Source organism: Ceratotherium simum, chromosome 23 (genome assembly GCF_057802395.1).
Source record: "Ceratotherium simum simum isolate JZ-2026a chromosome 23, ASM5780239v1, whole genome shotgun sequence".
Classification (NCBI taxonomy): Eukaryota; Metazoa; Chordata; class Mammalia; order Perissodactyla; family Rhinocerotidae; genus Ceratotherium; species Ceratotherium simum.
In genome coordinates this window covers 36,136,383-36,157,554 of record NC_141922.1, presented here as the reverse complement: position 1 = coordinate 36,157,554, position 21,172 = coordinate 36,136,383, and the positions used below count along the sequence as shown (strand labels likewise).

Here is a 21,172-nt window from a genome sequence, read left to right as displayed (position 1 = left end):
ATGTTACGCGATCTGCATTGTGTAGATGCACAGTCGAAACTCTCTCCTCTCTTGGAGTCTTTGACACGCCACTCTCTGCTGACTGTTTCACCTCAATTTCCTTTTCTGGCCCTTTCCCTCTACTCACCTTCCGAATGTTGAACATCCTCCGTGGTCAATCCCAGCCTTCTCTTCTCATGCCATCTCCCTAGGATCTCACTGACTCCCGTGGCCCCAGCCCGGACTTCTCTTCTGTGCTCCAGCTTTATATTTATCTGACTGCTGACTTGACATCTCCTTTCGGACGTCACCTGGTCAGCTTAAAGTCAACATAGTCAAAATTTCACTGCACCCGCTCCCTAACCTGGTTGTGACGACCCACACCCTCCTGAGACTCCGTCTTTTCACACTCACCGCTCCAGCTCTCTTAGTTTCACTCTCCTCCCGGAGCCTCAGGAAGGCTGGGTTGGAAGAGTAGCTTTCTGAGGCACCAGTCCACACAGGGCGCTGGAACATCACTGGAAGAAATCAGAAACGTGGGGCAGGTTTACGCAGAGTTCCATTCCTGTCTCCTGTAACTGGCAAAATGTCAACTGGTCCCATTCCCAAGTGGCACATATATTACATATCTTGTTTTGAATTTGGATATGTGACAAGAAAAAATGATTATTTATTATCCTCCGCTGCCTGGTAATGGAGGATCTTTCATAGGTGTGCTTGGACAGTATCTTCATCCTTCAAGTCTCTGACATACTGGAGGAAAGCGTTACACAGTGGTTGGAATGTCAAACTTGGAGTCAGATGCTGGGACAGAGATAAGCTGCTTTTCCTAGGAAAAGGAGCAGATTGGGGGCAGCAGAGATTGAGCTGGAAGTGGGGAGGCAAGGAGTTGGGAAGGTTGAGCACTAGAAAACAAAACCAGGAAAAGCCATGTTATTTGGGAACAGAGACATTTCCTCAGATATCTTTCATATGCTGATGCCTCCGAAATTTATGTTTCTAGTGAGACCTCTCTCTTGAGTTCCAGACTTGGAGCCGGGTGATAACGAAAACTTGCATTTATAAAGCTACTTTTGCTACCTTCTGGCAACTAAGCTAAGTGCTTTACATATGTGAACAAAAGTCTCACAGGCATCTCAAAGTCAGCCCAAAGGGTATTCTTCATCTACCCGCCATTTCCAGACCTCTCCACCCCACCACGATCGCCTCTAGTATCCCTCTCCTCAGTATTAGCAATCCTATCCACTCAACTCCTCACGTCCTCCATCATCGCCTCTCTCTGGCCTCTCTGCCACCTGTTCTCCATCCGCCTCCTGAGTGACGGTTTAGTGATGGTTTGCTAAAGCAGATCTGATGCCGGCAGTGTGTGGCTTAAAGCCCTCCAAGGTTTCCCATTGCTTTTAGGGTAGAGACCAAATCACTTTCTATGTATGGTCCTTTCCATGAGTGCACTGGCCCAGCCTACTCCTCCACCTCCTCTCATGCTCACCTTGTTTCCTTTGCTCACCATGCTCCAGCTCCAGGGACCTTCTTTGACTTTCTAGAACTCCCTGGCACCTTCTCAACTCAGGCATTCTTTCTGTTTGGACTGCTCTTTATTTATTTATTTATTTATTTATTTATTTATTTATTTATTTATTTATTTATTTATTGCTGAGGAAGATTGGCCCTGGGCTAACATCCGTGCCCATCTTTCTCTACTTTATATGGGACACTGCCACAGCATGGCCTAATAATTGGTGCGTAGGTCAGCACCTGGGATCCGAATTTGCCAACCCTGGGGCCGCTGAAGAAATGGAGCACGTGACTTAACCACTACGCCACCAGGCCGCCCCCTGTTTGGACTGCTCTTTAGGTGATGACATTACAAAGTAGCTGGTTATGAAAGGAGCACTTCACCCTAGAACTGAGGGAAGCAGAGGCTCCGCTAGAGATGTTGAGAATTCTCTGTCCCAGAGAGCTAGTTCTTCTTAAACCAAAATATTCAGGGGGAAAGAAAAAAAGGCACAAGGCATCTGAATTCCAGTGGGCTGGGGACACTACCACATCCTGTATAACTGCACCACCTCCACCTCACACAGCTGGAACGAGGGTCAAGAGACCTGCTGTGGCCACCTTCAAAGGAGAAGCAAAGCTGCAGGGGAGGGGCCCGCCTGGGCCTGGGCTCAGCATGAGGGAGAGGAGCCCCGGGTCTTAGCTGGTGGGTCTTTGTTCACTTATGCATTACGGAATCTTTTTTTCTTTTATAATTTTATTTATTTATTTATTTTCCCCCATAGCCCCAGTAGATAGTTGTATGTCATAGCTGCACATCCTTCTAGTTGCTGTATGTGGGATGCGGCCTCAGCATGGCCGGAGAAGCAGTGCATGGGTGCGTCCCCAGGATCCCAACCCCGGGCCCCCAGCAGCAGAGCACGTGCACTTAACCGCTAAGCCACGGGGCCGGCCCTACATTACGGATTCTGATTAGTGCAGCCAGAAGGATATCTAACAGCTCTGCCCTAAACTGGATCTTCTTTAGCCCAAATTGCAATAATTAAAGTGAATTGAATTACCACAAAATGATTATTTATCATTCAGTGGATGTTTATTGAGGGCCTACTATGTGCCAGGAATGCCCTGGACTTGGCCTATCTACTGGATGCTACATACTAAATGTTATAGACAATTTTCTATGGCCTACGTCCCATACATTGTATAGGATGTAATGAATACTATACCTATCTTCTGTAGACTTTATAAGATGTATTAAACAGTACACACTACAATCTATATACAATGGGTAATACACACAACATATTAGATGGGTATTATATCTACCAGCAGTGTTTTGCCATAATAGGTACTTAGTAAACATATGTTGAATGAATGAAAACAATATTTATTCAACACCATGTTCTCTTTTGGCAGAGCCTGGTCATTGAGGATTTATTCTTCCAACCTTCTCCTTTCTTAGGTGTCTCTTTAAGGCCGTTTCCTTCTTTTACAGTGTTCTGGCTTCTTTGGGACAGGTAAATTGGTTGGCCCACCCAGGCCTGGGCTCTAGCGTGCTCACATGGAGCACAGGAGCTGAGCGTGCACCAAGGAATGAAAAGCCGCCGGCTGGGCGGTGGACCCCGGGAACGTTAAGGCCGCCCCTAGGCTCGGAGGGAACCAGCCACGCCTTCCAGCCCCATGCAGAGAGTGTGCCATGTCGGATGCCCTTTGATTCCTGGCTCTCTTTTTCTTTCTTGAGAGCAAAGTTCGAAGTCGCAGAACTGGAAAGGATGTTAGTGACAGAGAGTCAGCCCAAATCTCTCAGAAATCATAGGCCTTACTCCCTGCTCCCCAAACCAGCTAAGACGGGCATGGCTCCGATGCCCCCTTAATTCTTAAAGGGGCGTTGTCTCCAGCTTCATTGCTTTTGAAACAAGTGGCCAAAAAGCTTGGGGTCCCTTCCTAAGCGCTCCAGTTCCCCCCAGGATGGATGAATGGAACGAAGAAGGAAGAGAGGATGGATGATTGGATGAAGGTGGGGTGGGAGGTGGATGGATGGATGCGCAAGAGCCTGGGAGCGGTGACCCGGGCCGGCCGGGCCGAACCCCTCGCGGGGCTCCCCACTCCCATTTCCAGGCTGCCGCTCCGGCGACGCCCGCGGGCGCCGGCGCACCGAGGGAGGGCGCGGGGTTGCTGCGGGACTTGGGGCGGGGTGGGGGGAGCGGCGAGGGCGAGGGGAGGTGGGAAAGGAGCGGTGGGGAAGGGGAGGGCCTTGGAGGCGGAGAGGAGGGGCGCGCGGGGAGAGGGCGCGGCGCTGGGGGCGTCGGGCGCGGCGGGAGCTCGGCGCCTGGCTGCGGCGCGGGCGGTTGCGGGGACGCGATGGCGCCGCCGCCGCCTCCTCGCCGACCCGGGCCGCACTGCCGGGGCTGAGCCGCCGCCCGCGCCGCGAGCCGAGCGGCCGCCGGGCGCGCCCGCAGCGCGGGAGGATGGGCTGCGGCGGGAGCCGGGCCGATGCCATCGAGCCCCGCTACTACGAGAGCTGGACCCGGGAGACCGAGTCCACCTGGCTCACCTACACCGACTCGGACGCGCCGCCCAGCAGCGCCGCCCTGGACAGCGGCCCCGAGGCGGGGGGCCCGCACGCGGGTGAGTGAGCCCGGCTCCCGCAGAGCCCCCGGCGCTGGGAGGCCGGACGGAGCCACAGGAGGGGGAGCCGGAGGGATAGGGGGCACTAGGGGCAGCCCCATCCCTCAGAGAATTCAGGGGCAGGGAAAGGAGGGAGAGAGACAGACAGACAGACAGGACCTGCCTGCCGACAGACTGATGGAGCCAGGCGCAGGGAGCCGGGTCAGCGAGAGACCCTTAGAGACCCTAAGGCTGAGCTAATCCCCTGAGCTTCGGGGAAACCCAGCGCTCCTTTCCTCTGCCAGTGCAGGCTCATTGGCCGGGGGCCGATGGGCTAGGAGGACAGCCCACCCGGCTCGCACACCTGCCCCTCAGCCCGCCCACGTCCCCGGCCCCCCTGGGTTTGCCTCCGCCTCGCTTTGGACCATTTCCCCCTGAGGTCCTCTGGGTCATTTCTCCATCCACTGGCCGCCTGGCCCCTCTCTCCCTTGACTTATAGATACGGCGCCCTACCCAGATTGCCTGGGTGGAGACTTCCTCGTCGCTTCCCCTTTTCTCCCTGTTGGCAAGGAGTCCCCTCGCGGTCTTCGAAAACCAGAATTCTAGTTCAGGGCAAAATAAACGCCTGCTGGCCCCATCACTAGCTCTGCACTTCAGCTTACTTTTCCAGCAACTGTTTCATAGCAAGGACTCACCACCCTACCCCACGAGGCCTCGAGGCTTTATATGATGCAGGGCATAAAAGTGGATTAGGACTGTAAGTTACATATTCTGACCATTCCCCATCTAGCAGAAATCTGATAGAAGGATATGCAAAGAACTTTCTGGTCCAGTCACAAGTCAGGATTTCTTTTTTTTAAGCAGACACTAATAATTGTATGATAGAGATGAAAATAGACTAACCGTTGCCACAGACTGACCTTGAATCATAAAGGTGTTGGTGATGTTAAAAGGAAAAAAACCTCACTGCTTATTATATGGATGTTGTCAAAAGCCAGATCAATATTCAGATAAAAATGTTTTAACTATTTCCAGACCCTTTTATGTGGTTGGTATTTTTGAATAATGAAATCTAAAATAGAAAATGAGGTTAATTTGAAGCATAATGTATATTATAAGGAGGAGGAAAGAAATGTGAACTACTCTTAAGAGATTAATAATTCTAAATCCATGCCTCCTAAGAGCTGGCACTTTAATCTTGACAATAGGTCTCTCCATCTTTTAGGACAAAAACTGGCTCCTTTTTCACATTAACTCTGTGATTCCCTTTTTTTAAAAGCAAGAACAGTCAGCCAAAGCTGTGCAAAGCATAACACTATATTTGTCTTTAATTTTTCTGAGTCACAGTAGCAATCGTAATGGCTGTTTTGTGTTGCTGATGCTTTCAGCAAGTTTCCAAATGATGTGTTAGCTGAATTCAGTGTCAGAATGAGGATAAGCCATAAGCCTTCGAAAGGGACCTGCTAAATGTTAGATGTAACAGGATTTCCCAAGGAGGTGTGGTACTTCTCAGCAGAATCAGAGCCAGAGCCGCACTCCAAGGAAAGAAGGTTAAAAAGATCTAGTGTGAAAAAGGACAAAGTACAGCTTCAGGGAATGGTGGCCTTGGTGATAGAGTATATGGTGTGTGTGTGTGTGTGTGTGTGTGTGTGTGTGTGTGCGCGCGCGCGCATATGGATGGGTATGAGAGTTATTATAGGATGGCTAAATATGTACATCTTTATTCATTTCCAATGCTTATTCATTTATTACTCTGCCATCCTGAGTCATATCCCATCATGCATCATGATGGGTTCCTGCAACAGGTGGGACCCTGGACAAGTGCACTTATATGTGGTCCTCTGCCAAACATGGGACAGTCCTGCCAGGAAAGTGGTCCTGAAGACCTGCATCATTCACAGGGAGGGCTCAGCTCCAGTCCCAGGACAGTGCCCTAAAATTGGCAAGACTCTTGGATGAGAAGGACATTTCAATTCTCTAGAAATTTCCATCAGCCTCAGGGGAGAGGCACATTTCTGAAGATTGAGATGGAATTAAGGCTTCCCCTGGAGTGCATTGGCATTCCCTAGGGCCCTTAGAAAAGTGGCTTGATTCCTGCGGATTTTTCAGACTGGGAAGTGGACATCTTTAGTCAGAGTGGGTATCCGAGGAAGCTACAAATCTCCTGGGTTTCAGCCACCCTAGGAGATTAGCCAGGGTTCTTTATTCTTTTCTTCCTCCCTGCTCCCCGGCCTCACCCACTCCCTGCCAGTGCTCCACCTGTGAATTCAGTCCCAGGCTTCTGGGGGGCACCGAATGGTCCACAGTGACTGTGTTGTGATAGGAAGCCAGAATGCTACATTTTCCTGTTTCCATCAGTGCTTTTCTGATGGGGGACAAAAGGAAAGGCTGGATTCAGGAGAATCCAGATTGTGAAAGTCACAAAAATGGCTTCATTACTAGAATTCTAGAGCTGGAGAGGGAATCTGGAACCTATTCAAGGCAGGTGGAACTCAGTTAAATTGTCCCGGTCTGGACATTCTCTCAACCACTTCACAGCTCTTATTTACCCCAGTCCTCAAGAGTCCTTTCTCTCTGGGCCTGATCACTCTCCTGTAGCGTCAAATTGAAGCCACTGTTCTTCTGGCCACCCAACCTCAGGAGCTGTGAGGGCGGGGAGTGGACTAATTCATCCTCATGTCCTCTGTGCTTACACACAGTGGAGCACGTGTGACCCCCGGTTGGGATTTGATGAAGGTTTTCTGAATGAATAGGCACTCTGTCTAAACCTACCCTTCATTCCTGTCAGCTCTTCCTAGATTCTCTCCTCCTTTTCTCTTCCTTGCTATTGAAATTTTCCCACTTGAATCAGTTTAACCTAGATTCTTCCAAGTGCCGTTCTGGCACAAGCCCACGGCTTCCCTTTAAAAAGTTCCTCGATGTTTACTCCATTGAAACACTCGGCCCAGCTCAAAGATTCCATTTCTTCTGTATCACATAGCTCCCCTCCCCACCCCACAACTCCACACCCATGTCTACTGAGAAGCCCCATTTAAGCTTGTAAATCTCACTTCAGTTTCTCTTAGTCCAATCCAGATTGAGGGCATATCACCTGACAGGTGTTCAATAAATATTTGTTGGATGAATTTTGCTTTTTATTTTTTTTTTGCTGGGAAAGAGTCACCCTAAGCTAACATCTGTTGCCAATCTTCCTCTTTTTTTTTTTTTTCTCCCCAAAGCCCAGTACATAGTTGTATATTCTAGTTGTAAGTCCTTCTAGTTCTTCTATGTGAACCATGGCCACAGCATGGCTACTGACGGACGAGTGGTGTGGTTCTGTGCCCAGGAACCGAACCCGGGCCGTGGAAGAGGAGCGTGCAGAACTTTAACGACTAGGCCATCAGGGCTAGCTCTGAATTATGCATTTTACTGCAGGAAGCGGGGTGTGGGACTGGTTCTTCTACCAGTCCCACAAAAGAAAGTTTCTTGCCTCCTCCTTATTCAGTGATCCTGAGCCTCTAGTTCCTGTTTTTGGAGATCACCTCCATTAGCCAGCAGAATTCAATTAAGTTTTTATATTCAGCTATTACGTAGGCTGGAATTAAAGGCTTAACTGAAGCCACAGTATCTGATAGCCATTGCTACTCTGTGTCACTGAAGCCTGTCTCTCTGTCACAGGAGGAAATTAAATTGGTCTGGCATTATTTCATCCATGTAAAATCAGTTTGCTGGATAGATTTTTACTTCTGTGGTCTGATGGGGGTCTCCCAAGGAGAAAGGGGGTCTCTGAGGTTGCCATGCCCCAGCCTAGCTCAGCTATTCTATACATTAATAACTTCCTAGCTTCACCTCAATTTAATCACAAGTCCCTTAAATTACATCCTTAAATATCTCCTTTTGTACTATTAGTTTTTTTTCCTAATTTCTCTACAGAATAAAACATTTCAAATTTCTCTGAAGTGCTTCTACTTTATAGTTTTAAATTGCCGTAATAATTGCTTTAGTAAATGCAAGATGGAAGATTATGGAATTAGAGACTCACAGCAAAATGATTTACCTAAATAAATTGAAATATGTCAAATAAAATGAAGATCACTTAATATTACCATCAGCTAACATTTATTGATGACTTACCATGGCCAGGCGCTGTACCCAGCAGCACTTTATGTAAATCACCTCGTGAGTCCTCACAGCCGGGATGAGGTAGGAACTATTACCATCCTCCTTTAACAAGTAGGGGAATGAGGCTTAGAGTGTGCAGGAACTTTTCCTGTCCGGGACTGGGATCCAGCTCTGTCTGAATCCAAAGCCCACACTCTTAAATACTGCCTGTCTGGTCACTGGGGAGTTAACTATAGAATTCCTGATTTTACAGTTGATGGGACTCTGAGTCTAGTCTGATCTCTTGATATTCAAGGCTGGTCTCAGTCAGCATGGTTTTCTTCTGCAGCATCCCTGAGGATGGGATATCTCTTCCCTAGGGAAGGAGGCCTCCCTCTATCTTTCTGGAGCAGTTCCCTTCGTGAGAAACTCTTCCTACTGCCTTGTAATTTCTACCTGGTGAGCTCTGGGCCCTTGGCATCAAGTCTTGCACAGGCAGCTCTTTCAATAGTTGAAGACTGCTGTTGCATCTCCCCTCACCGTTGGTCCTCCAGACCAAACACATGCAATGCCTTCAGTCATTCCCTCTTGGTACAGGGACCTATGATTAGCTCCAAGCTACTCATGTCAGCCGAGCAGCGTAGGGCAACACAAGGTATATTATGATGAGGGCGCTGACCCTCTCCTGGTGCAGGTAAAACCAGGTCAGGATTTGTTTTCCTGGTGCTGTTGTTGCCATATTACCTTGATGACTCACATGAAGCTTGTGATTAAACCCTTAGATCTTTCTTTCTAGTCAAATTTAAGTTCTGTGACATCAGGGACATGTCTGTGTTTTCACTGCTATACAGCCAGCACCTGGAACAGTGACTGGAATATAGCTGTCACTCAATAAATGTTTGTTGAACGGATTTTTTCCCCCGTGAATCCTGCATTTGTACTATTGATTTCAGTAACCCAAATTTGGGATTTTTGTATTTATTCTTGTTAAAATTAATCCTGTTGGTTTCAGTTTAGTGTTTAAACTTGCTGACTTTGAGTCATTTTGATAGAACTGTGAAGACAATATTCTAGATCTTTATTTCCCTATGTTGACAGACTAAAGATAAAAGACATTTATTTGCTCTTTCGTTCACTTAATATACATTTGGCACAAAGATAATAATAATACAGAGACAGACATAAAGGTAGACGCGCTGCAGGTTAGCATGGTCCCTACTAGAACAGCATGAGGGAAAGGTGCTGAGGGAGTGCAGGGGACTGAGCAGTTGGTTCTGCCTGGGGAGGGGCCCGTGTGTGTACAGACCTCCACAGGAGCCCAGTGGAGGAAGCAGGACCGTTCCTGCAGGCCCTCGCAGCCAGGAGGGGTAAAGGAAGGTTATCCTGATTCCTTCCCTCAGGGTGAGAGGTCCTGTGGAGAGCCCACCTGGGGCTTGCTGATGGGTAAGCCTCCTCCTTCCCCCCAGCTCCTCCTATGTACCTGCTATACTTGTGGTTATATTTTCTTTTTTTTATTTAATTAATTTCTTATTTGAGGTAACATTGGCTTATATCATTATATAAACGTCAGGTGTACATCATTACATTTAGATTTCTATGTAGACTACATCATGTTTAACATCCAAAGCCTAATTGCCATCCGTCACTGTATATATGCGTTCTTTAATCCATTTGCCCTCCCCCCTCCCCCTTTTCCCTCTGGTAACCACCAATCTACTCTCTGTGTCTATGTGTTGTTGTTTTATCTTCCAAGTGTGAGTGACATCATATGGTATTTGCCTTTCTCTATCTGACTTATTTCACTTAGCATGATGCCCTCAAAGTCCATCCATGTTGTTGCAAATGGCAAGATTTCATCCTTTTTTTATGGCTGAGTAGTATTCCACTGTGTACATATATACCACATCTTCTTTATCCATTCATCCATTGATGGGCACTTAGGTTGTTTCCATGTCTTGGTTATTGTGAATAATGCTGCAGTGAACATGGTGTGCGTATATCTTTTCAAATTAGTGTTTTCGTGTTCTTTGGATAAATACCCAGAAGTGGAATTGCTGGATCATATGGTATTTCTATCTTTAATTTTTTCGAGGAATCTCCATACTATTTTCCATGGTGGCTGCACCAATTTACATTCCCACCAGCAGTGTACGAGTGTTCCCTTTTCTCCACACCCTCTCCAACACTTTTTATTTCTTGTCTTTTTAGTAATAGCTATTACTGAAGGTGAGGTGATAGCTCATTGTGGTTTTGATTTGCATTTCCCTAATAATTAGTGATGTTGAACATCTTTTCTCACGCCTGTTGGCCATCTGTATATCTTCTTTGGAAAAATGTCTGTTCAAACCCTCTGCCTGTTTTTCAATTGCATTGTTTGTTTTTTTGTTGTTGAGTTGTATGAGTTCTTTATATATTTTGGATATTAACCCTGATAAGATATATGATTTGCAAATATCTTCTCCCAATTGTTAAATCGTCTTTCATTTTGTTGATGGTTTCCTTTGCATTTTGTTGATGGTTTCCTTTGCTGTACAGAGGCCTTTTAGTTTGATGTAATCCCATTTGTTTATTTTTCTTTTGTTTCCCTTGTCTGAGGAGACATGATATTCAAAAAGATACTGCTAAGACCAATGTTGAAGAGTGTACTGCCTATGTTTTCCTCTAGGAGTTTTATGGTTTGAGGTCTTATATTCAAGTCTGTAATCCATTTTGAGTTGATTTTTGTGTATGGTGTAAAATAGTGGTCTACTTTCATTCTTTTGCGTGTGGCTGTCCAGTTTTCCCAGCACCATTTATTGAAGAGACTTTCCTTTCTCCGTTGTATATTCTTGGCTCTTTTGTTGAAAATTAGCTGTCCATACATGTGTGGGTTTCTTTCTGGGCTCTCAATTCTGTTCCAGTGATCTGTGTGTCTGTTTTTGTGCCAGTACCATGCTGTTTTGATTACTATGGCTTTGTAGTATATTGTGGCTATATTTTCAAATAATTATTGACTATTGTCTGCCCCTCTGAGGATGACAAGCTCTGTTAGTCAGGTAAGGGGTCTTTTTGCTCACCATTGTATCATGTGTCTAATGCTGTCCTGGCTATAATAGGACCTCAAGTGATCTCTCTTGAATGAATAAATCTCCTAAAACTTCTATGTGTCCATTTCTTTCTTCCTATAGTCCTTAGAGATGATATTTTCTTTTCTCAGTAGTTCCATCTGCTCATCCTTTTTGGGTTCTTGTCTACCTGATTGGTTGCATAGTAAGAAAACATCCACCTCTCTTATATCCCCTGTTGCCAAATACAAGCCTCGTTTTTTATAAGGGTTGTTTTTCAGAAATCACTACAAAAAAACAGAGGGTAACAAACCTATGCAGTTTATAAAAGTTTAGGAAGTCTCATGTTCTCATGGTCCTTGTCTCCTGGGCAGAGTTATCACATCCTGCCACAGGCTCTCGGGGTTGTTCATGTGTCTGTCTCTTCCATTAGCCTGTGAGCTCTGCCAGGTTGGGGACCACATTATTGACATTTGCATGCCTGGCATCTGCCACATGTTTGTTGAATGACTGTAAAAATGAATAGATGGATAAATGATCCAGCTATGAAAATGAAGTTTTGTGTATCTTATACCCTCTTTCCTAAGTCTTATCTTAGATGATTTTGCCTTAGACATCAGTCTACTGAATTGTGTCTTTGCTACACACTGGATAAAGCTATTCCAACACTAACCAGAGAAGAATTTAAGGTTCCAGGCTTGGGCCCCAGTGGGAGGAAGATAGTCCCCTCTCAGTAGGCCAGGAGTCTTTTCCTGGCTTATCCTGCACTCAGCAATCCCTCAGGCTTGGACCCCTGGAGGTCCTGCCTTCACCCTGGGCTCTGTGCACCTATGACCCACAGCACCTCCCTGCTGAGAAGGCCGTTCTGCCCATTGGTGAAGTTGGGTGTCTGAACCTGTTGTTCCTGGCTGTTGGTGCCTGGGCTTTTCTCTCAGGAGCTTTTCCATGTCAGGCCCACGGCCTCCAGCCACTCTCAGAAGACCATTTGGCTTGATTCTCTGGCCAGTCTGAATGCCACCTTTGCTTCCATCTGTAGAGCAGACTGGATGGGTGTACCCTGAGCCACATTGTGACCTAGACTTTTCTAGCTTAGCTACCAGCAGCATTTACTTGCTCACATGTTCTCCTCCCACTCTGCCCCCTGCCCAACCACTTCCATTTCTCTGGAGATAAAGCTCTTTTAGAATGTTGTTTTGGGCTGAATTGTGTCCCCAAAATTTATATGTTGAAGTCCTAACCCCCAGTACATCAGAATGTGACCTTATCTGCAGATAGGGTCTTTATAGAGGTAACCAAGTTAAAATGGAGTCATTCGATGGGCCCTAATCTCATATGACTGGTGTCCTTATAAAAAGGGAAATTTGGACACAGAGACAGACAGACACACAGAGAGACACCATGTCAAGATGAAGTTGGAGATCGGGGTGATGCTTCTACAAGCCAAGGAATGCCCAAGATCGCCAGCAACCACCAGAAGCCAGGAGAGAGGCATGGAACAGATTCTCCCTCAAAGCCCTCAGAAGGAACCCACCCTGTTGACACCTTAATTTTGGACTTCTAGCTGCCAGAACTGTGAGACAATAAATTTCTGTTGTTTAAGCCACCCAGTTTGTGGTACTTTGTTACAGCAGCCCTGGGAAAATAACATAAATGGGTTTATGAGCACAAACACTGAACATCTGGAAATAATAAGAGAGAGGATTTCTGTTGTCACTACCTCACACTTCCTTCTGAGATTGAGTCTATTTCCTTATCATTTAAATTCAAATAGTATTTATTGAGCATCTTCTGTATGTGAGAATTTTTCTTTTGGACATTAGTTTACATAACTCTCTAAAATAACCTTATAAACCATTGTTATCACTACTTACCAGATGAAGAAACTGAGGTTCAGTGAGATTAAGAGACTCAGCAAGGTCACCGAGCTAGGAAGGGGAAGAGCCTGGATTGGAATTCAGGTCTCTTGTTTCTAAATCCAGGGCAGCGTCCATTTTCCTGTGACTGCTAAGCATGAATTTAGTATCCTCCTCCACTCCATCTGCCTTTGGCTTTTTTGGAAATATGAAGCACCTGGAGTGGGAGCCTCCTCCCAGTGTTTACCAGGCTGAGGACACAAGTCCTTGAGGAGACGCCTGCAGCCCTGCAGCTGATGCCGCCCCTCCCTGTGCTGAGTGCCCCAGCAGGGCTGCGAGGGGTGCTCGGAGAATCACCTGCATCCCGGTCACCTGATGAGCTTGTTAAAGATGAACAGTCTTTGGGCAGAAATATTTCTTTCTGGTTTCAAATGCAATGCTTGTTCCTTATAGGAAATTTAGAAAGTGTAGAGAAGCACACAGAAAGAAATAACACTCTGTCGGCGCTTAGGTTTCATCCTTCAGGTCCTGGGTCTAGGTGTCTACGGTGCAAGCTGCATCTTCTGTTTAAAGTTTGAGCGGTATGGGGAAGATCCCTCCAGTTGCTTGGAAGCTCAAAGGCCAAGAAAAAAACAATAATTTGTTTTGTTTCTCTTTGTGTTTAGGAAAATATTAGGAGGCAGTAGCAGCCAAAGTCTAGTTTGAATGCAGGAAGAGCCGGGGGGAAAGGCCTTGGATAAGTGAAGGGATTTTTCTCCCTTTCTTTGTTTCAATACTGAGCAAATGTAGTTGAATTCAGGTAAATTACATACGAGGCAAATCGTATTGCGACTCCACTGTATATAATTCCCCCGTGTCCCCCTCCTACCTCCCGTCCACTCCCCACAACTGGCTCAGGATAAGCATGCTGTTTTATATTTTGCCCAGCTGTTATCTGGGATTTACAGTTGCTTTATGGATGTAGAAAGATGGCCCGTGTGTGTGTGTGTGTGTGTATGTGCCCGCGTGCACGCGCGTGCGCGTGTAGGGAGCAGCTCTCTGTCTGAGTCTCAAAGGCCCATGAGGTCGTGCAGGTGGGCTGCCCAGTGTTCTGGTTGGTGCAGCCCCATATGCATCCAGCTCTAGGTCTCTCTGTCGGATGGGATGGGTATGGAGTGTCGGCCTACATCTTGCTGTGTGGTTTCTGGGTAGTGAAGTAAAGCCAGAAGCCTGGGTAGATTTTTCTTAATCTAGCTCCATCTGCTTTATGAATAGTGCCAGTTTCTCCCAGATTCTGGGATTAGGTTGTCTTTTAGTCTTCATTTTGGGTGATGTTGTGAGTCTTGGTCTTTTTCTGTCTTCATAGGCATTTTAGTGGGCAGTTGGGCAAGACTGAGTCGGCGGCTCCTAGCCAGATGCCCTTCAGCCTGGAAGTCCAACCCAGAGCCTCTTGACCTTCTTCTCCAAGCCACTGCACCAGCCTGTGATACAGCCACACCCACAGGACCACCCAGCCAGACCTGGTCTCTGTTTACAACTTCATGTACTTCCTCCCCCACAGCGAGCCGGCTTCTCATGCCCATCGTGATCTCAGTCCCTGGACCTTTTCAGGCTCTCTTCATCATCATCATCATCATCATCATCATCATCTTCCTTGTTATTTTGCTTAGATATAGTATAGTTGAGTGGTTAAGGAATTAGACTTTAACAACAGACATTTACCAGTTGTGTGACCTCGAGCAAGTTTCTTAGCTTTTCCGGGTTTCAGTTTCCACACTGTAGGATGAGAATCATTACAGAATTAATGTGTTCACAAATATGAAGGGCATAGTGTTTCAATGCTGCCCATCCTAGCACCCAGGATCCCCTCGTCTCTTCAATGTTGCACTGAGCCTGCCAATTCAAAACTGGTCACCCTTCCCCTCTGCTCCCTACATCCCTGTTTCTGAGCTGCCTGGCATTGCTGGAGAAAGTCATGAGTTGGTGATTGCACCGAATAGCAATTCATGCTCTAGAACCTCAGTATTCTTACCACCTCTTGGCAATTCTGTTAATTCCTCATTAATATGCTGTGACAGTCCCTATGTAATAGCTGCCTATGCCATCCTATTCTTTCCCTCTGAATACTGAAAAAATCAAAGACTTGCTGTGAATTCTCCCATCTCTCCCTCCAAACACGTTGTACGTCCTTCTTGCCACCTCAGCAGTTTTTAAACATCTTTAGCCATCCTTTCCCCAAATCTGCCTGTTTGGATTCTAAGTGCACTGACAAGGTTGTTCCTTGTTGTGACCATATGTGAGGATGTTACAGGCAGTTCCATTAGAGTGAAGGTCTGTGCTGCGTCTCCGCTGGCCCTACCCGAGCCCAAGCTGCTGTCATCTTTTACTCGACCTCTGCAATAGCCTGCTTCCCTTCTTGTCTTTGACAAGTCATTCATTCTGTCATAGGGAGAACGATCTTTGAAAACATGTGTCAGGTCCTATCACTCTCTTGTTTAATACCCCCTGGTAGTTTCCCATTCTATTATACATAGAATAAAATTCCAACCTCTTTCCTTGGCCTACATGACCCGGTCGCTGCTGCTTCTCTTGCTTTGTTTATCCTGTTTCCTCTCTCTCTCTCAGAGTGTTCCAGCCTCGTTGGCTTCCTCTGTTCTTTGAACACCCCACCACTTCCCTGTCACCAGGACTTTGCACTTGCTAGAATGTGCTCCCCCTCTTCTCACTGTTTACATGGTTGACTCCACCTCACCCTCAGCTCTCAGTTCAGATGTCACCTCATCAGAGAGACCAGTCTTCCCCGGTTACTGTATGGTTATTTCCTTCCTAACACCACAGCTTGTCATTGTCTTGTTCATTTATTGTTTCTTTACTCAGCACGGTACCCGGCACAGAGTAGACACTCAATGAATATTTGGTGAATGAATACACTCTTCACTTTTGTATCAAGTAGGAATTGTGTTTGGTGGCATGAACAGAAACCAGAAAAATGTGGCTTAGCAAGTAGAGGTGTTTTTTTTGCACTTAACACAAAGTCTGGAGGTAGGCAGGTGCGCCACTCAAGGATGCTATCAAGGACCTGGGCTCTTTGAGTTTATTGCTTTGCCATCCTTGGTGTGTGAATTTCATCCTCATAGTTGCAAGATGCTGCAGCATTCTTATTTTATTTTATTTTTTTTGAGGAAGATTAGCCCTGAGGTAATATCTGTTGCCAATCCTCCTCTTTTTTGCTAAGGAAGATTGGCCCTGGGCAAACATCTGTGCCCATCTTCCTCTACTTTATATAGGATGCTGCCACAGCATGGCTTGAGAAGCAGTGTGTACGTCTGCACCTGGGATCCAAACCTGTGAACCCCGGGCCGCTGAAGTGGAGCACAGGAACTTAACCACTACGCCACTGGCCTGCCCCTTATTTTGTCTTTTTATAATCCATAATTTAATGTTTATTTCTTTGATGATGAAGTCAACGCACATTTGAAGAAGTATAATTTTTTTTTTTTTGTGAGGAAGATCAGCCTTGAGCTAACATCTGCCAATCCTCCTCTTTTTGCTGAGGAAGACCTGCCCTGGGCTAACATCTGTGCCCACCTTCCTCCACTTTATATGGGATGCCGCCACAGCATGGCTTGACAAGTGGTGTGTCACTGCGCGCCGAGGATCCAAACCAGCAAACCCCGGGCCGCCACCGCAGCAGAGCACGCACACTTAACGACTTGCGCCACCGGGCCGGCCCCCTTGAAGATGTATAATTTTATCTTCAGTTCAGACCTCTCTCCTGACTTGGAAATGTTTTCTTAAAATACAACACACGTCTCGCTCTTGTTACCATCATGTATCTCAGGTTACCATGAATTCAGTTCAGAAAATACAACACATTTGCATTCAAATCTAATAACAAAATAAAAAGAACACTACCTGTCTCCAAAGTTTTCCTCCTAAAGGTAGATTTCTTTTTTGCTCAATTGGTAGCAATCCAGTAGTTTACAATAAATTCTCTGTCTTTCATCATGTTTTTCCTTCCTTTTTTTTTTTTTTTAAAGTTTTTATTGTGGTAACACTGGTTTATAACATTATATAAATTTCAGGTGTACATCATTATATTTCGATTTCTGTGCAGACTACATCCTGTTAACCACCCAAAGACTGATTACCATCCATCACCATCACCATACACATGTGCCCTTTTACTCCTTTCACCCTGCCACCTCTCCCCTTCCCCTCTGGTAACCACCAGTCTGTTCTCTGTGTCTGTGTGTTTCTTTGTCATCGTCGTTGTTTTTCTCTTCCACCTGTGGGTGAGATCATATGGTATTTGGCTTTCTCCATCTGACTTATTTTGCTTACGTGGCATTCTTATTTTACATAGGAAGAAGGGAGAAAGGCAGAAAGGAGCATTCTGCCTGAGTCTGTTTCTTTTGATCTGTAAAATAATAGCTTTCCCAGAACTCAGTAAGATTTGCTTGAGTGTCATTGGCCAGAACTGTGTTACATGGCTGTCCCTGGCTGCAAGAAAGTCTGGCACATCAAGACTTTTAGCTGGGCACATGCCACCCTAAAAGTATCAGTGTTCTCTTGGCTAAGGAAAAAAGAGGAGAACAGATATGGGGTAGGCTGCCAGCAAGGTGGCTGCACCTTTAATCCTGTGTCAGAGAGGAGAGATTAGCAGGAGCAAGGGGGAAGGAGGAAAGGAAGTAGGTAGTGAGGAGGGGGAGTGGTCTGCCAAAAACCACTGGTACATAATTACTAGTATTAAGATTTTGCTATAATAATAGTTGTTAGTATTGTGTCTTGAACATTCCCGTGTGTCAATTGAGTTCATAAAGGTGAATATTTGCTGAAAAAATTACATGTGCTAAATTGAAGTAATTTTAGAAATAATGCAACAGTACCTAATATCAACAGTACCTTATATCTTTTAGAGTGGTCTTTTGACATCGGACTCTGTGCTGTGAACACGAGATGTGTGGTGGACATTCCTTTGTTTTCTGTTTCATTTTCCTGCAAAGTTAATGTCAGCAGGAAACTGATGTGCCAGCTGATATTCTGTGGTGCCAATTTCCAGTTAGTGGGGACGTTGGTGGAGGTTCACTGTGCAGGGTCACGCTGGTGCTCAGGCTGGTTGCTGGGGGGTTGGGGGGGCACTTCTGTTGGAGAAGCAGCAGACGGCAATTGGCTAATTTAAAGAGTTGACAGTATTTCCTATGGAAGTTCAAAAAAGTCACCCTGCTCTTGTCTCTAGGGCTTGTGGACTTTAGGGCATGAGGAAACCAAAAAGATTTGTAGAAAATAGCGGGCTGTTTGGGAAACCTGTCATCATAACAACAGAGCACAGCATCGGTTACAATGGAAGTGGCGATGGCCTGTGCACCCTTCCTAAGAGGGACGATTCAGGTTTAAGCACCTCAACAAACAACAGGCGTGTTTGAAACCGAGCCCTCATTAAATTATTGCATCCAAGAATCACTTTTCGAGGACAGTCTTCATAGCAGCCAGGCTCAGATTTGCTTGCTGGGGGGATAAATGATGTGTGTGCAAACACAAAAGAACACGGCCACTGCCTCATGAGCGTGGCTTCTGTTAATTGCGTGCCCAGCATGTGCCAGGCATTGCATATTTAGTACCTAATTCTATTGTCCCCATTTTACAGGTGGGGGAAGTCAGGGAGGTGAGGTGACTTGCCCAAGTGCACGCAGGTTGCAAGCTCAGTGGCTGAGTGGGGTTTGCGAGCCAGGTCAGTCTCCGTTTGAGCCCCGAGGTCTTTCCTCTATGCCAGCCCCTAACTGATCGCTAGCTCAGGTCCTCATTGCCTTTCTCCTAGACATTTGCAACAACTTTCTGACCGGTCCTCCTCCCCCCAGTCACTGCCACTCCAATCCCTTTCACACCATTGCCAGGTGAATATTCCTGAAGCCTAGCTGGGATCATTAGCCCCGTGTTATTCTCCTGCACAGAGCCTTTCATGATTTTCCTTTGCCTACTGAATGCAACTATCTTACCCTGGCATTTAGGCTTTCTCTCTAACCTCACCTTCCACTAGCTGTCTGCAAGTCCCCTCCACTTGCCTGACTCAGGGGCTGCCCTTTACCTGAAGCGCCTTATCCCACCACCCCCACCACCTCTTAAAGCCCTACAGCTCCTCCCTTCCGCCTCAGTCACGTGTTCCCTTCTGGCACACACCTTCTAGGACACTTACTCTGTTATGAATTTTCTTATTTATGGCCATGACTTATCCCTGCTATCACACTGTGTACTCTTAAAGGCTGTCAGGAAATAGACTCTGAGCTTTAGGGAACAATACGTGTGAGGGCTGAGGGAGGCGGGACTGGGCAGAGGGAGAAGTTGAATCGCTGATGCAGTGGGGGCCTCAGCTGATCCCCTGGGGAGCTCTGGAGCTGGGACAGTCCTTCAGATATTATAATGAGAGGCGTTTTCACCCTCTATCAACCAGGTATCAGATGCAGGCTGCCCCCAGCAAGGGGAAGTGACCTTGGGTGGGGCCACTTCCTTCCATGGAGGGCACTTCCTAAAGAGGCACTCAGCTGTGAGCCTTCAGCGGTCACCCCTTCTGGCAGCTGGGGGATCTGGTGTCAGTCTTGCAGGGAGATCTCACAGGGCACCACAGCGACCTCTACAGGCAGGGAGCATGCACTTTATTCATCTCCCCTAGTGGCTGCACATCAGATTCATTTAGGGAACCTAAAATAAAGGCCCCACCCCTGGGGCTTCTGATATGGTAGGGTGGGGTAGGGCAGAAAACCTGCTTGCTTAACAGGTTCTCTAGGTCAGTGCAGAGTGGAATTCCATAGGTCTGGGAGGGGGCCTGAGAGTCTGCATTTCTAACAAGCTCCCAAGTGAGGCTGATGCTGCTGGCCCATGGACCTCTCATAGAGAAGGGAGGTCCTAGATCAGAGGTTGGCAAGCCTTTTCTGTAAAGGGCCAGATGGTAAACATTTTAGGCTTTGTGGGCCACATGATCTCTTGCAATTACTCAATTTTGCTGTTTTTAAGCGTCAAAGCAGCCACAGACGACACATAAATGAAGGAACGTGGCTGTGTGCCAATGCCTGCTCCTGTCCTAGGTGGTTCTGAAGCACAGCCAGGTTTAGGAGCCACTCTCTTTAACCCTGAAGGCAGCGTGGAAGAGAGAAAAGGGCAGGGTTTGCAGTTATTAGTCTCAGCCCTCAAACACACCTCTAAACAGCACAGTACACACTGAGCTCTCAAACAACATTTGTGGAATGAACGAATAAATGGGATTAAGAGCATTTCTCACCTTGAAGGCAATTTTTAAAGGTTATTAAAGTATCTCTGATAACACTCAATCATTAAGGTATTGGATACTTTATTATGTAGATCATAATCTCAAATTGAGTGGGATTTGGGAAGAAGACAGTATCATGGCACAACCCAGAGTAAGGCGGGGGGTTCCTGGTTCTCCCAGAAGCTGTTTGAGATCCCTCTGTCCCTTCAGCACAGGTCACTGTTGATTCAGAGCTGCGAGGGCAGCTGCCATGGCCAGAGTTGTTTTTCCCAGCTGGCCCTCCATGCTTCTTCTAAGAGTGCAGAGCTGCTGCTAGGAGGTGTGAGGAATAATCATCTCCTTTGTGTCTCTTAGAGCTTCGCTCACTTTTCCCCAACTCTCAGTTACCACCACAGGCTGTAAGGCCGGGGCTGGGAGTGTTTAAAAAGTCACCACACGTCTAGTTGGTTGTGGGTCTGGGCAGCTGATGAACGGGTTGCTGTTATAATGTTTACTTTCCTGAATCAGGTGTTCCTTTGTAGAGATGGGGCTTCTAGCCATTACGTAAGGCTTCAGAAAACACTCAGTGAACTTAGAGAAAAGGCATCGTTTAAATAGAAGCTGCCAAAAATGTTAACAAAGGGACCCAGGGAGAGTGTACCCTTGCCTATTAGCCTTATTTTTTTCCTTTTGTACATGAATTCAAAATTCCAACACTTACTGTTCTTGGAATCCCCAAACCCCATAGTCATAAGCAAAAAGGCAGTGGGAAATGTAATAAAAACTTACATGAGAAGTGATTTAAACATGTGTGTAGGCACACGCACACACACATACACACATACACACACACACACCCCTCAGAGATTATATCTTCCACTGAGTGTTGTCTCTTC

General features: G+C 46.5%; 1 protein-coding gene across 1 annotated transcript in view; it reads left to right on the top strand.

Annotated features, from left to right (window-relative positions):
- The first annotated feature begins 3,914 nt into the window (after nt 1–3,914).
- The window catches only part of BAALC (BAALC binder of MAP3K1 and KLF4), a 98,039-nt gene continuing 80,781 nt past the window's right edge, over nt 3,915–21,172 (top strand). The window contains exon 1 of the mRNA XM_087447116.1: nt 3,915–4,101. Coding sequence (XP_087303242.1) covers nt 3,942–4,101 — 160 coding nt within the window. The 5' untranslated portion in view covers nt 3,915–3,941. The remainder of the gene's footprint in view (nt 4,102–21,172) is intronic.